This window comes from Oncorhynchus mykiss, chromosome 14 (genome assembly GCF_013265735.2).
Source record: "Oncorhynchus mykiss isolate Arlee chromosome 14, USDA_OmykA_1.1, whole genome shotgun sequence".
Classification (NCBI taxonomy): domain Eukaryota; kingdom Metazoa; phylum Chordata; class Actinopteri; order Salmoniformes; family Salmonidae; genus Oncorhynchus; species Oncorhynchus mykiss.
This window is the reverse complement of record NC_048578.1, coordinates 18,180,793-18,194,804: the sequence shown is the minus strand read 5'-3', so window position 1 is coordinate 18,194,804 and position 14,012 is coordinate 18,180,793. Positions and strand designations below refer to the sequence as shown.

Below are 14,012 nucleotides of genomic sequence, written 5' to 3'. Positions count from 1 at the left end.
ATCTGTGCATTCTTGCCCTGGTGTGTTCATTCGGTATGTATATATTCATTGCCTCTGTTTCTCCTATTACAGAACCACTACCATTCCACTACCTTTCTACATGTCCATTTCATTCCTTTGTGTGTCAATAAAGTAGCCGTGTGTGTAACTCTGAGGTTGCCTTTTTCCCCTCTGACAGGGGTAGGTGCTAGCAGGTCACAGATGGTCCCAAATGGAAAGTTGCTCTCTTTCATGCAAGTATAATATCTGTAAAAGAGACCAATTGAAATACTTATCTTTGATGTAAGATTGCACTGCACATTAGCCTACATATTGTATGTTTTATAGCCTACAAATGTACCTTGTCTGTTTGATACAATGTTAGGGTTTCCAAATAAAATGTTTGAAATGATAAAAGTAGTCACAGATTATGACAGTACTGAAACTCCTACCTGGAATCTCCACCTGCAACAGCGATAGAATCTTGAGGACAAAGATGGGTATCCAGCAAAGGGAGTCTGTGATGACGATGGAAAAGAACCTCTTGGCTATGGTCACCTCGTTCTTGATATGGTTACTATATTTAGTCGTCTGTGTCCCTGTCCTCTGGATGTTGTAGAACATACTCCCATAAGACAATACGATTATAAGGAATGCTACCAGGTTCAGGCCTGTAGAGGAAATAACATTCATTGTGAGCTCCTTGTACTCATACAAAGTAAAATTCTTAAAATACTTAAAAACTTTCAGAACAATTCAAACAATTATTACAGTTAGCAGATAATTAAAAAATACAAACAATGTTTACCTGGCTTAAAGAGAAGGAATATACTATATATTGTTTACAGGAAACTCATTCAACAATTTTAGAGGAAGTTGTGTGAAAAAAGGACTGGGTGGGGTTGAAATACTTCTCCCATGGGCAAAGAAAAACTAAAAGGGTTGATGATATTAATTTTGATCTGAATGTAGACATTGTCCAAACAGATCTGCAAGGTAGATGGACGATTTTAAATATGTTATTGGACCATAAACAGATATGGCTCATTAATCTTTACGGAAACAAATAATGATCCACGTGTCTTTGAAAATATATATAATAAATGATCAACCCTACAAGCAATACAATACTATTATTATGTTGGGAGATTATAATACCTCTAAGGAAATCACACTACAAACTATCACCTTCATGGAAATCCCAAATGTCATGTATATATTGGACGTAGTGGATATATGGACCTATATCCTGACCTAGTGAGATATACAAGGCCAAAGCTCAATCAAGCTAGTGGTCCTGACTACTTTTCATTTGTCATTCTTGTTGGCACCAAACATTTTAAAAGTGTTGATAGCGGACAGAATGCGGTTGGAACATCAGATAATTGGCATATACATTACTCTTAGTGAATTTTCACAGGGGTGAGGATATTGGAAATTTAATCAAAGCCTATTGGATGATAACTTGTATTTAACTATGACAGAGGAATTTTAACTGAATTTCTGACATAACATAGGTACAGAAGATCCCATTATTGTATGGGACACTTTTAAATGTGCCTTTAGAGGCCACGCAATTCAGTACTCAGCTCTAAAACAAAAGCAATTTAGGTTAAAAAAAAGAGTCAATTTTAACAAATGATGTAGAAGGTCTAACAGAACAGACAGTCAATGGCAATACAAACTACCATAAAGGCTCAGAATAAGTCAGAGGAAAAACTAAAATAAATGGAGGAACTTATTCAAGGTGAAGTGTAATGTATTATAAAAATCAAGCACACTGGATGGAATATGGGGAAAAAGGCAGCAACTTAAAAAAAAAAAATTCAACATAGAAATGCTAACAAAAATAATTCTGAAACTTGTTACAAATGGAGTCACCAAATTATATTTTGAAAGAGGAAACAAAGTCCTTTAGCATATGTTTTCATTTCAGTCTCCTCCATCTCCTCTAACCGAAGCAAACTGTATGGATTTTTAAAATTAACAGCTGTACAGAAAGACTCATGTGAAGGCAAAAAGTCCAGGAAAACTCCAGGGCTGGATGGCATACCAGTTAAGGTATACCAAATGTTCTTTTTTATATACTCAGAGAACTGTTATTAGCATGTTTTAACCACTCCTATGTGAATGGTAGATTATCGGACACTCAACAAGAAGGTCTGATTTCATTATTACGGAATAGGATACAAGTAGTAAATATAAACATGCTGTACATTTAAAAATATTGGAGGCCCCTTACACTGTTGTGATGCAAGAATATATAGCACAAGAATTAAAGTATTGTCAGATATTAGTCATTCTAATCAGACAGGTTTTTTACATGGACAATGCATTGGAGATAATATAAGACAAATACTGGACAATAGAATAGTATGAAAAATCTGGGAAACCAGGCCTGCTATTCATAGCTGACTTTGAAAAGGCTTTTGATAAAGTACAACTGGAGTTTATATATAAATGCCTGGAACTTTTATTTATTTAATAAAGGTTAAATAAAAACAATTCAGAATTTATTTTAAAATGGGTGAAAGTCATGTAGAGTAACCCTAGGTATAAAATAGTAAATATTGACTACTTCTTAGAAAGTTTTAAATTGTCAAGAGTAAAACAAGGTTGTCCAATATCGGCATATCTATTTATTATGGCCATCGAAATGTTAGCTATTAAAATCAAGATCCAACAATACTATCAACGGGTTAGAAATACAGGGCTTAAAAACAAAGGTGTAGAGAGCTCCCAAGTGGCACAGTGATCTAACTAGCTGTGCCACAAGAGATCCTGGTTTGAGTCCAGGCTCTGTTGCAGCCGGCCATGACTGGGAGACCCATGGGGTGGCGCACAATTGGCACCGTGTCGTCTGGGTTAGGGGAGGGTTTGGCCAGCAGGGATGTCCTTGTCCTATCGCGCTCTAGCGACTCCTGTGGCGAGCCGGGTGCATGCATGCTGACACAGTCGCCAGGTGTTTCCTCTGACACATTGGTGTGGCTAGCTTCCGGCTTAAGCAGGCATTGTGTCAAGAAGCAACTTTTACATTACCGTGTAGTTGTCAGAAAGCGAGTGTAGCTGGTGCATGAAGTCAGGTGCAGGAGAGCAGAATGAGTGAGCAACGTACTTTACTCAGAAAATAACGGCACAAGGTAAAGCAATACACTTGACCAATAACCAACGGTAAATATTACGCATGGGTGAACACAGCACCCGTCGAAAAACCAGCCATCATAAACCGAACTGAACATAAAAATAATCACGCACAACAAACATGGGGGAAACAGAGGGTTAAATACCTGAACATGTAATTGGATAATGAAAACCAGGTGTGTATAAAATAAATACAAAACCAATGGAAAATGAAAGATGGATCAGCGATGGCTAGAAGACCGGTGACGTCGACCGCCGAACGCCGCCCGAACAAGGAGAGGGACAGACCTCGGAGGAAGTCGTGACAGTAGTTCACCAATAAAATGGTCTGATGTTGATGTGGACATACTCGGTATACATATCCCGACAGAAGTAAATGATCTCACTCCAACAAATGTTTATAGAAAGTTAGCAAAAATAGACAAGATCTTGCTACCATGGAAAGGAAAATACCTGTCTATTTGTGAAAAAAATCACCCCGATTAACTATTTAGTCATATCCCAGTTTACCTATTTGCTTATGGTCTTGTCTACACATAGCGAACAGTTATTTAAATTATATGAGACAAACAATATTCCATTTTATTAGGAACTGCAAGCCAGACAAAATTAAACGGGCCTATTTATGTAATGAATATGAATTCGTGGGGTAAGAAATGATTAAATATTAAAGCATTAGACGTCTCACTAAAGGCTTCAGTCATACAAAAGTTATACTTAAATCCGAACTGGTTCTCATGCAAATTAATAACCTCGCACTTTCAGTTATTTCAAAAGCAAATAATCTCCCAAATATCGCAATTTTTAAAACACGCCATAGAAAGTTGGTTGCAATTTCAATTTCATCCACAAGAAAAAAAACAGCACAAATAATACAACAAATACTGTGGTTAAACTCAAATATACTAATAGTTACATAAACATAATTTTTGGATTCAATAAAAATGTATAATCTTTGTAAATGCATGGAGTTATGTCACACATGCAGCTAACAAAAATATATGGAAATGTCTGCTCTACCCGAAATTACAACCAACTAATTACAGCAAAAAATGGAAGAGGAAAGTCGAAGGGGAAAAATAGGGAACTGGTCTGTCAGCCCTGCATTAAAGATAATAATTGGTTAAAGAAAATTATGATAAATAAAAAAGTATACCAGTTTAATTTAATCACCAAAAATGGACAGCTGTGCCATATAGATTGCAAAATAGTTGGGAAGAGATTTGAGGTACGGATTCCATGGCACATGGTTTATGAACTGATACGCAAAACGACGCCAGATTCAAAACTTTAATTATTATACAAAAATCTTGCAACCAATAAAATGTTATATATATACGGGCGATACACCCTTCCCAGCTCTGCAGATTTTGCTGCAAAGAGACAGAATCATTAGATCATTTGTTTTGGTACTGTCCATATGTAGCTTGTTTTTGGTCACAGGTCCAGGAATGGCTGAAGAATTGCAACATTTTCCTGGAGGTAACTCTGCAGAGGGCACTACTGGGTGATCTGAAAGTCATAGTCAATCGATCAATAATATAATAAATACTTTCAGGAAAAAAGTTTATTTTTAATTTACAATCTGTAGAAATTATGAGAATAGAAAGGTTCAGTACTTTTGTGAAACATCACAGCACAATAGATAAATGGGAGGGGTTGAATAAAGGATGGGAAAAATAACAACTAATAACAACAATATAACTAATGTAAAACATACTGTGTCCGTAAAACGGATATAGGTTTAGAACTTTTGTGAAATAAATAGATGGGAGAGGTTGAGGTTAGAGGAAGGACAGGAGTAAAAATAAACAAAATAGAACAACTGTAAAATAGACTGTGCCCATAAAATGTATATAGTATATCAGTTGGAAGAAGAAGCCTAAGCGTTTTTGTTTACTAGTTTACTACATTTACGGGAGGGGTGGTAGGGTTAGAAAGTAATAAAGAAAAATATATTTAAAAAAAATGATGTGTATATATACAGTTGAAGTTGGAAGTTTACATATGCCTTAGCCAATTTAAACTCAGTTTTTCACAATTCCTGACATTTAATCCTTGTAAAAAAAACTGTTTTAGGTCAGTTAGGATCACCACTTTATTTTAAGAATGTGAAATGTCAGAATAATAGTAGAGAGAATGATTTATTTCAGCTTATTTCTTTTCCATCACTTTCCCAGTGGGTCAGAAGTTTACATACACTCAATTAGTATTTGGTAGCATTGCCTTTAAATTGTTTAACTTGGGTGAAACATTCGGGGTAGCCTTCCACAAGCTTCCCACAATAAGTTAGGTGAATTTTGGCCCATTCCTCCTGGCAGAGCTGGTGTAACTGAGTCAGGTTTGTAGGCCTCCTTGCTCGCACACACTTTTTCAGTTCTGCCCACACATTTTCTATGGGATTGAGGTCAGGGTTTTGTGATGGCCACTCCAATACCTTGACTTTGTTGTCCTTAAGCTATTTTGCCACAACTTTGGAAGTATGCTTGGGGTCATTGTCCATTTGGAAGACCTATTTGTGACCAAGCTTTAACTTCCTGACTGATGTCTTGAGATGTTGCTTCAATATATCCACATAATTTTCCAGCCTCATGATGCCATCTATTTTGTGTAGTGCACCAGTCCCTCCTGCAGCAAAGCACCCCCACAACACGATGCTGCCACCCCTGTGCTTCACGGTTGGGATGGTGTTCTTCGGCTTGCAAGCCTCCCCCTTTTTCCTCCAAACATAACGATGGTCATTACGGCCAAACAGTTCTATTTTTGTTTCATCAGACAAGAGAGTACTTTCCAAAAAGTACGATCTTTGTCCCCATATGCAGTTGTAAACCGTAGTCTAGCTTTTTTTATGACGGTTTTGGAGCAGTGGCTTCTTCCTTGCTGAGAGCCTTTTAGATTGTGTCGATATAGGACTCGTTTTACTGTGGATATAGATACTTTTGTACCTGTTTCCTTCAGCATCTTCACAAGGTCCTTTGCTGTTGTTCTGGGATTGATTTGCACTTTTCGCACCAAAGTACGTTCATCTCTAGGAGACAGAACACGTCTCCTTCCTGAGTGGTATGAAGGCTGCGTGGTCCCATGGTGTTTATATTTGCATACTATTGTTTGTACAGATGAACATGGTACCTTCAGGCATTTGGAAATTGCTCCCAAGGATGAACCAGACTTGTGGAGGTCTACAATTTGTTTTCTGAGGTATTGGCTGATTCCTTTTTCTTTTTATGTCAAGCAAAGTGGCACTGAGTTTGAAGGTTGGCCTTGAAATGCATCGACAGGTACACCTCCAATTGACTCAAATGAAGCTTCTAAAGTCATGACATCATTTTCTGGAATTTTCAAAGCTGTTTAAAGGCACAGTCAACTTAGTGTATGTAAACTTCTGATCCACTGGAATTGTGATACAGTGAGTTATAAGTTAAATAATCTGTCGTTAAATAGTTGTTGGAAAATGTATTTGTGTCATGCGCAAAGTAGATGTTCTAAACGACTTGCCAAAACCATAGTTTGCTAACAAGAAATGTGTGGAAATGGTTGAAAAACCTGTATGTATGTATGTATGTACGTACGTACGTACGTACGTATGTGTATATATGTGTATGTACAGTCATGGCCAAAAGTTTTGAGAATGACACAAATAATAATTTTCACAAAGTCTGCTGCCTCAGTTTGTATGATGGCAATTTGAATATACTCCAGAATACTATGAAGAGTGATCAGATTAACTGCAATTAATTGCAAAGTCCCTCTTTGCCATGCAAATTAACTGAATCGCCCCCAAAACATTTCCACTGCATTTCAGCCCTGCCAGAAAAGTACCAGCTGACATCATGTCAGTGATTCTCTCTTTAACACAGGTGTGAGTGTTGACGAGGACAAGGCTGGAGATCAATCACTCTGTCATGCTGATTGAGTTCGAATAACAGACTGGAAGCTTCAAAAGGAGGGTGGTGCTTGGAATCATTGTTATTCTATCAAACATGGTTACCTGCAAGGAAACACGTGTCGTCATCATTGCTTTACACAAAAGGGCTTCACAGGCAAGGATATTGCTGCCAGTAAGATTGCATCTGCACGCACAGTGAGGAGAATACTTTTGGAGGATGGCCTGGTGTCACGAAGGGCAGCAAAGAAGCCACTTATCTTCTGGAAAAAAATCAGGGACAGTCTGATATTCTGCTAAAGGTACAGGGATTGGACTGCTGAGGACTGGGGTAAAGTCATTTTCTCTGATGAATCCCCTTTCCGATTGTTTGGGGCATCCGGAAAAAAGCTTGTCCGGAGAAGACAAGGTGAGCGCTACCATCAGTCTTGTGTCATGCCAACAGTAAAGCATCCTGAGACCCTTCATGTGTGGGGTTGCTTCTCAGCCAAGGGAGTGGGCTCACTCACAATTGTGCCTAAGAACACAGCCATGAATAAAGAATGGTACCAACACATCCTCCGAGAGCAACTTCTCCCAATCATCCAGGAACAGTTTGGTGATGAACAATGCCTTTTCCAGCATGATGGAGCACCTTGCCATAAGGCAAACATGATAACTAAGTGGCTCGGGGAACAAAACATCAATATTTTGTGTCCATGGTCAGGAAACTCCCCAGACCTTAATCCCATTGAGAACTCGTGGTCAATCCTCAAGAGGCGGGCGGACAAACAAAAACCCACAAATTCTGACAAACTCCAAGCATTTATTATGCAAGAATGGGCTGCCATCAGTCAGGATGTTGATTGACAGCATGCCAGGGCGGATTGTGGAGGTCTTGAAAAAGAAGGGTCAACCCTGCAAATATTGACTCTTTGCATCAACTTCATGTAATTGTCAATAAAAAGCCTTTGACACTTATGAAAAACTTTTAATTATACTTCAGTATTACATAGTTACATCTGACAAAAATATCTAAAGACACTGAAACAGCAAACTTTGTGGAAATTAATATTTGTGTCCAGTACCAGTCAAAAGTCAAAAGTTTGGACACACCTACTCATTCATGAATTATTCTATATTTGTACTATTTTCTACATTGTAGAATTTTAGCAAAGACATCAAAATGACGAAATAACACATATGGAATCACGTAGTAACCAAAAAAGTGTTAAACAAATCAAAATATTTTTTTATCTGATATTCTTCAAAGTGTCCACCCTTTGCCCTGATAGTAATTCAAAATAGTAAAAATAAAGAAAAACCCTTGAATGAGTAGGTGTGTCCAAACTTTTGACTCAGAATTGTCACCCCCTGACCTTAGAGATCCTTATTATTCTCTATGCTTGGTTAGGTCAGGGTGTGACTCGGGTGGGAAAGTCTATGTTTTCTATTTCTTTGTTTTTGGCCGAGTGTGGTTCCCAATCAGAGGCAGCTGTCTATCGTTGACTCTGATTGGGGATCATATATAAGTTGTCATTTTCCTTTTGGGTTTTGTGGGATCTTGTTTTCTGTCTGTGCCTGACAGAACTGTGAGCTTTTGTTTTCACTTTTGTTATTTTTGTTTGAGGTTTAAAAAAAAGAAAAATAATTAATAATTTCCACGCTGCGCTTTGGTCCACTCCTTTCGACGAGAGCCGTTTCAGGAATGTTTATATTTGCAAAACATATATATGGGGGATTGGTAGTGATGCAGACAATTACATTGGTGGATGCTACAATTTATCTGACATATTAAAGCTGATCTACCCCCTACATTTAAAAAATAAATAAATAAAACAATTATTACAGTTCGACACACATGGGACAAAGGCCTGTGTGACAACTTTCATGAGCCAAAATCAATTTGTTTTATGGGCCCAATGTGGTACTGCCTTTGTAACAGATAACGAGATACATTATAGAAAAGCACATATATAGAAACCTTCAGTGATTATGGAAATATGTATTCTGTTCTCAACCCCATGAGAGTATGTACCCCTCATTGAGAGGCTGAAAGCGCAACAGTACCACCCACAGTGTAGCAACCCTAGAGCAATTCGCTCAAGGGAACAATGGATGTAAACATGGTAGTTGGGATTCTTACAACAGCAATATTCTTGTTGCCAGTTAATTTACCAGACTTGGGATTTGAACCAGGTAGCAACCCTCTGGCTACTAGCATGCCTCTTTAAGCTCTGGGCTAATAAGTGAGCCTCATGGTTTTAAAATGGAAGCTACAATTAATAAGCAGCACTTGGAAATATATAGAAATAGGCCATCTTCCTGTCAGTGACATTGGAACAATGCTCATGTCAGAGTGACATTGGAACAATTCTAATTTCAAACTGAAATTGGAAATAGAAAATACTCATTTCAGAATGACATTTACATTTTGACCTTGACAGTGACATTAAGTTAGATAAGACACCCACCCAGGAAAATGACGATGGAGTACACTTGCGCCCCTGTCGTCTCGGGCTGCTCCGAGTGTAACGGAAAACACACGCCGTTGGTACCATAGAAGTTCCGGAACAATCCTTTGAAGACCAGGGGGAGGAAGGCGATGACAAAGCCAATAAACCAGATGCTGAGGAGAATGGAGACGGTGCGCCGGCGGCCCGGGGTTAGATACCGGAAGGGGTAGACGATACAGATGTACTTCTCCAGGGTGAGGTAGGTGAGCAGCAGGACGGAGACCTCAGTAGAGAGCATGGCGAGGGAGCCGATCACCTGACACTGGACGCTGTCCATCCAGGCCTGGGCATGGCGGTTGTACTCACCGCGGAACTTGAGGTCATAGGCGCCGATCATGAAAAGGTAGACACCCATCAGGCCATCGGCACCTGGGTGGTGGAAGTGGGTTGCAACAGTAATTACTATGATCCAATTCAACTCAGTGTATGGATTGATACTGCTGGACTTTTTACAGTGAAACAGATCTCTAACGTCGTAGTTCAGTTACCTGTGCACTACCATTCAATCTATCTCCTTGATTAAAGGGACATCTCACTCCATAGTCAATCGATTTTACTGTCATTTGGGAGTCATAAAGTGCAGAAAAGAGTTACTGTAGAGTTACATCAATGCAAACTTCCGTAATTTAATGGGCCCAGCTTTTAGTCACGGTAGTATGCCTTCAGAGCATCTACAAGTGGAATATAGGCACAGCTCAACTTCAAGACACTTCTGAGGTATGAATTTCATGGACAAATTGATTTCAGAGTGAATCTGTTCAGGATTAATAGCAGTGTCATGTACAAACTGATATGTTATAATCAGCAATGACAAACTTTTCTGGTAATATATTAACTTCATCGTACACAAACTTTGAAGTCTATTTGACTCTGCTGAGATGTCCCCTTTTTCAGTAAGCCATCCATTAACATAGAGATGAAATATTTGTGCAACAAAATCAAACTAAAATTTCAGACTTTATATAATAATATATAATACATAATATATATAATATAGTATATAATAAAATAAAATAATCATTTTGGTCCAAGATGAATTTATCTGGCTGGTGTTTGACTTTGGCCACGGTGATGCCAAAACAGACAACATATTTACTGCTCACACTTCCCCTCAGTAAATGACACTAGGCTCTGTCTATTACAACATTTAGTGACTCATTGTATAACATAGCGCTAGACCATGTAATTGCACATCCTTTGATATGAAAAGGTAGCAAATGTGCATGTCAAAAAGCATTTTTCATCTGACACATTACAGTGTGAAGCATGGCGGATTTCTAAACCCATTCTGATCTTCACAGGGATAAGTCCTAAACATATACTGTCTATCTAGTTAAATTGAACAGAAAGGTGTGTCTTACAGTGCAGGGCACAGAGACAGGGGCAAGTCAGGTAATCTAGCTATCCCACTGACTTCCAAGGGACTAAGACATGAATATGTCTCTCATTCCCTGCATCACGGTATCTGTGACAAATCTAGTTTAATTGAGCAAAAATGTGGGCCTGACTTGTAGCAAAGGCATAAAGACATGAAATGTAGCTATGTAATGTTGACTCCCTCTGACTCCTAGGGTAGTACAACATTAACATACTATGTACTAATGGTTCAGTGGTGGTCACTGATTGTCAACAGTTCAATAAATAAATAAACCTGCATATTAAAGCTAAAGACCCCAATTCAATCGTTTGCGGATCAAGGAAACCTGCACTGAGGGTTCACTAAGAATGTTCACTCTGTATCTGTGATGTTCACATTTTAATCGACACCCCGTAAGTTATCCCTCTCTTGGACATTGTCCTTGGATATTGGAGCGAAACCTCACCTTCCCTTAGGATACAGAGTAAACATTCTAAATTAAATTGAAACCTCACCTTCCCTTATGATACAGAGTAAACATTCTGAATGAAGCTCAAACCTTCCCTTACGATACAGAGTAAACATTCTGAATGAAGCTGAAACCTCACCTTCCCTTATGATACAGAGTAAACATTCTGAATGAAGCTCAAACCTTCCCTTACGATACAGAGTAAACATTCTGAATGAAGCTGAAACCTCACCTTCCCTTATGATACAGAGTAAACATTCTGAATGAAGCTGAAACCTCACCTTCCCTTATGATACAGAGTAAACATTCTGAATGAAGCTGAAACCTCACCTTCCCTTATGATACAGAGTAAACATTCTGAATGAAGCTGAAACCTCACCTTCCCTTACGATGCAGAGTAAACATTCTGAATGAAGCTGTAGTAAGGTTTTCCTTTATCTGAAATCAATTGAATGGAGGCCTGAGTTGAAAGATATGAAAGCTGTTTCTTACAACACAAGGAGATTATACACATGGCATGGAGCTTATTCTCCGATCGGATGTAGGAGCGCATGCAGATGACAAAGATGTTGCCGAAGCACGTGGTGGCCGACACCACCCAGACGAAGACCCTCAGGACAATGTTGGCCAGGAGGTCCTCGAAGGAGGAGATACCGTCCGTGTTGGGCTTGCAGCTGCGCACATGAGGGGCGTACCCACAGTACTGGAACTTCTTAAAGTAACTAAACACAACAGGAGAGAAATCAATGAACAGGATGAAAGAGGGAGACTGTCCAAAAACAATCCCTAGCCCCTGAGCTCTACACCCTAGCCTCTAGCCCCTAGTCTCTTACCCTAGCCTATAGCCTCTAGGCCACTCTCTAGCCCCTAGTATTTAGCCTCAACCCCTAGCCTCTAGGCAGTTCATGATCTTTAATAAATTGACAGGTATAAGCAACATGGGAGTTATCTCTACTTTGAGCTTTAATATGCTAGGTGGCATTTCTGCCACATTACTGACAACCACACATGTAGAATCTTAATTTGAGACAGTTTGCTACAGCAGAAAAATTATCCTGCAGCAACAGGAAATGTGAATTATTATGTGGATTATTGGACATTTTTGAAGGGGTTGATACATTTTCCATAACGGAAAATCAAGACTGAAATGTCAAAGTGGAAATTATAAACTTCAGAAGCCTTTTTAAACCCGAAATGCACCACAAGTTTTACATTTCCTGCATTGCAGGTAAGTTCTCATTTGACAGAGTGATAGTGCCCATCCAAAGGTTGCACAGAAGTTGGCCAAAAAGGTATGTGACACAAAGTTGTGCTGCATATGGCAGGAGTATTTGGTTTTCAGTGAATCTCAGAATGGACCTGTATTTTGTGTTTTGGGATGACCTTACTCACAAGTATATACAGTGCCTTCAGAAAGTAATCACACCCCACAGTTGAGCTCATTCAGTTTAGCTGATTGGCTATTATTTTATACTTTTTTATCAAGGGAGGCCAAATGCTCGTTGGCTTCCCTTGCATTCAATGCTATGGGCGGCAACAATGTCATACTGTTTTTGACCAGACAGCATCAGATAGATGGCCTACACATACAGAGACGGAGGGGTGCTGTTTCACTCACTCGGATGCTTTCTCCGGTGAGATACAATCAGCCTCTTGTGAAATGAAAGAAAATTATGAAACACAGAGAGACAAAATATACATCATTATTATTTGATATGTTTTAAAAAATTGTTCTTGGTAAATTTTTCCCTCTGCATCCACTGTTTGCCACATTATTTGCAGTATTACTTTAGTGCCTTGATGCAAACAGGATGCATGCTTTGGAAATATTTGTAGTCTTACTTCTGAACTTATTTAGGCTTGACATACAGTAACTAAGGGGTTGAATACATTTCAGCTTTCATTACATAAAAAAAATAAAAACAAAAAATTCAGGCTGTATAAACACAATCCTGAAAGTCAATGGGTGTGAATACTTTCTGAAAGCACTGTATGTGATGTAATGCACAGTTGGGATCATACAGTTGGGAGTGGACATTCAAGCTTCAGATAAGGGGCCAGATTGACTAAGAAATGTTTGCAATAGAAAGTACATATGGGAAAGTACAGTACCAGTCAAAAGTTTGGATACACCTACTCATTCAAGGGGTTTTCTTTCTTTAATTTCTACATTGTAGAATAATAGTGAAAACATCCAAACTATTAAATAACACATATGGAATCATGTAACAACCAAAAATGTGTTAAACAAATCCAAATATATGTAATATTTGAGATTCTTCAAAGTAGCCACCCTTTGCCTTGATGACAACTTTGCACACTCTTGGCATTCTCCCAACCAGCTTCACCTGGAATGCTTTTCTAACAGTCTTGCAGGAGTTCCCACATATACTGAGCACTTGTTTGCTGTTTTTCCTTCACTCTGATGTCCAACTCATCCCAGACCATCTCAATTGGGTTGAGGTTAGGTGATTATGGCGCCCAGGTCATCTGATGCAACACTATCACTCTCCTTCCTGGTCAAATAGCCCTTACACAGCCACGAGGTGGGTTGGGTCATTGTGCTGTTGAAAAATAAATGACAGTCCCACTAAGTGCAAACCAGATCGCTCCAGAATGCTGTGGTAGCCATGCTAGTTAAGTGTGCCTTGAATTGTAAATAAGTCACTGACAGTGTCACCAGCAAAG

At 38.8% G+C, this 14,012-nt stretch overlaps 1 protein-coding gene across 1 annotated transcript in view; it reads right to left on the bottom strand.

The window, feature by feature from the left end:
• The window catches only part of LOC110488935 (relaxin family peptide receptor 1), a 91,853-nt gene that overhangs the window by 1,683 nt on the left and 76,158 nt on the right, over positions 1 to 14,012 (bottom strand). The window contains exons 15-17 of the mRNA XM_021561419.2: positions 11,817 to 12,046; positions 9,457 to 9,867; positions 432 to 650 (exon numbers count right to left, since the gene is read on the bottom strand). Of these exons, the coding sequence (XP_021417094.1) occupies positions 432 to 650; positions 9,457 to 9,867; positions 11,817 to 12,046 (860 nt within the window). The remainder of the gene's footprint in view (positions 1 to 431; positions 651 to 9,456; positions 9,868 to 11,816; positions 12,047 to 14,012) is intronic.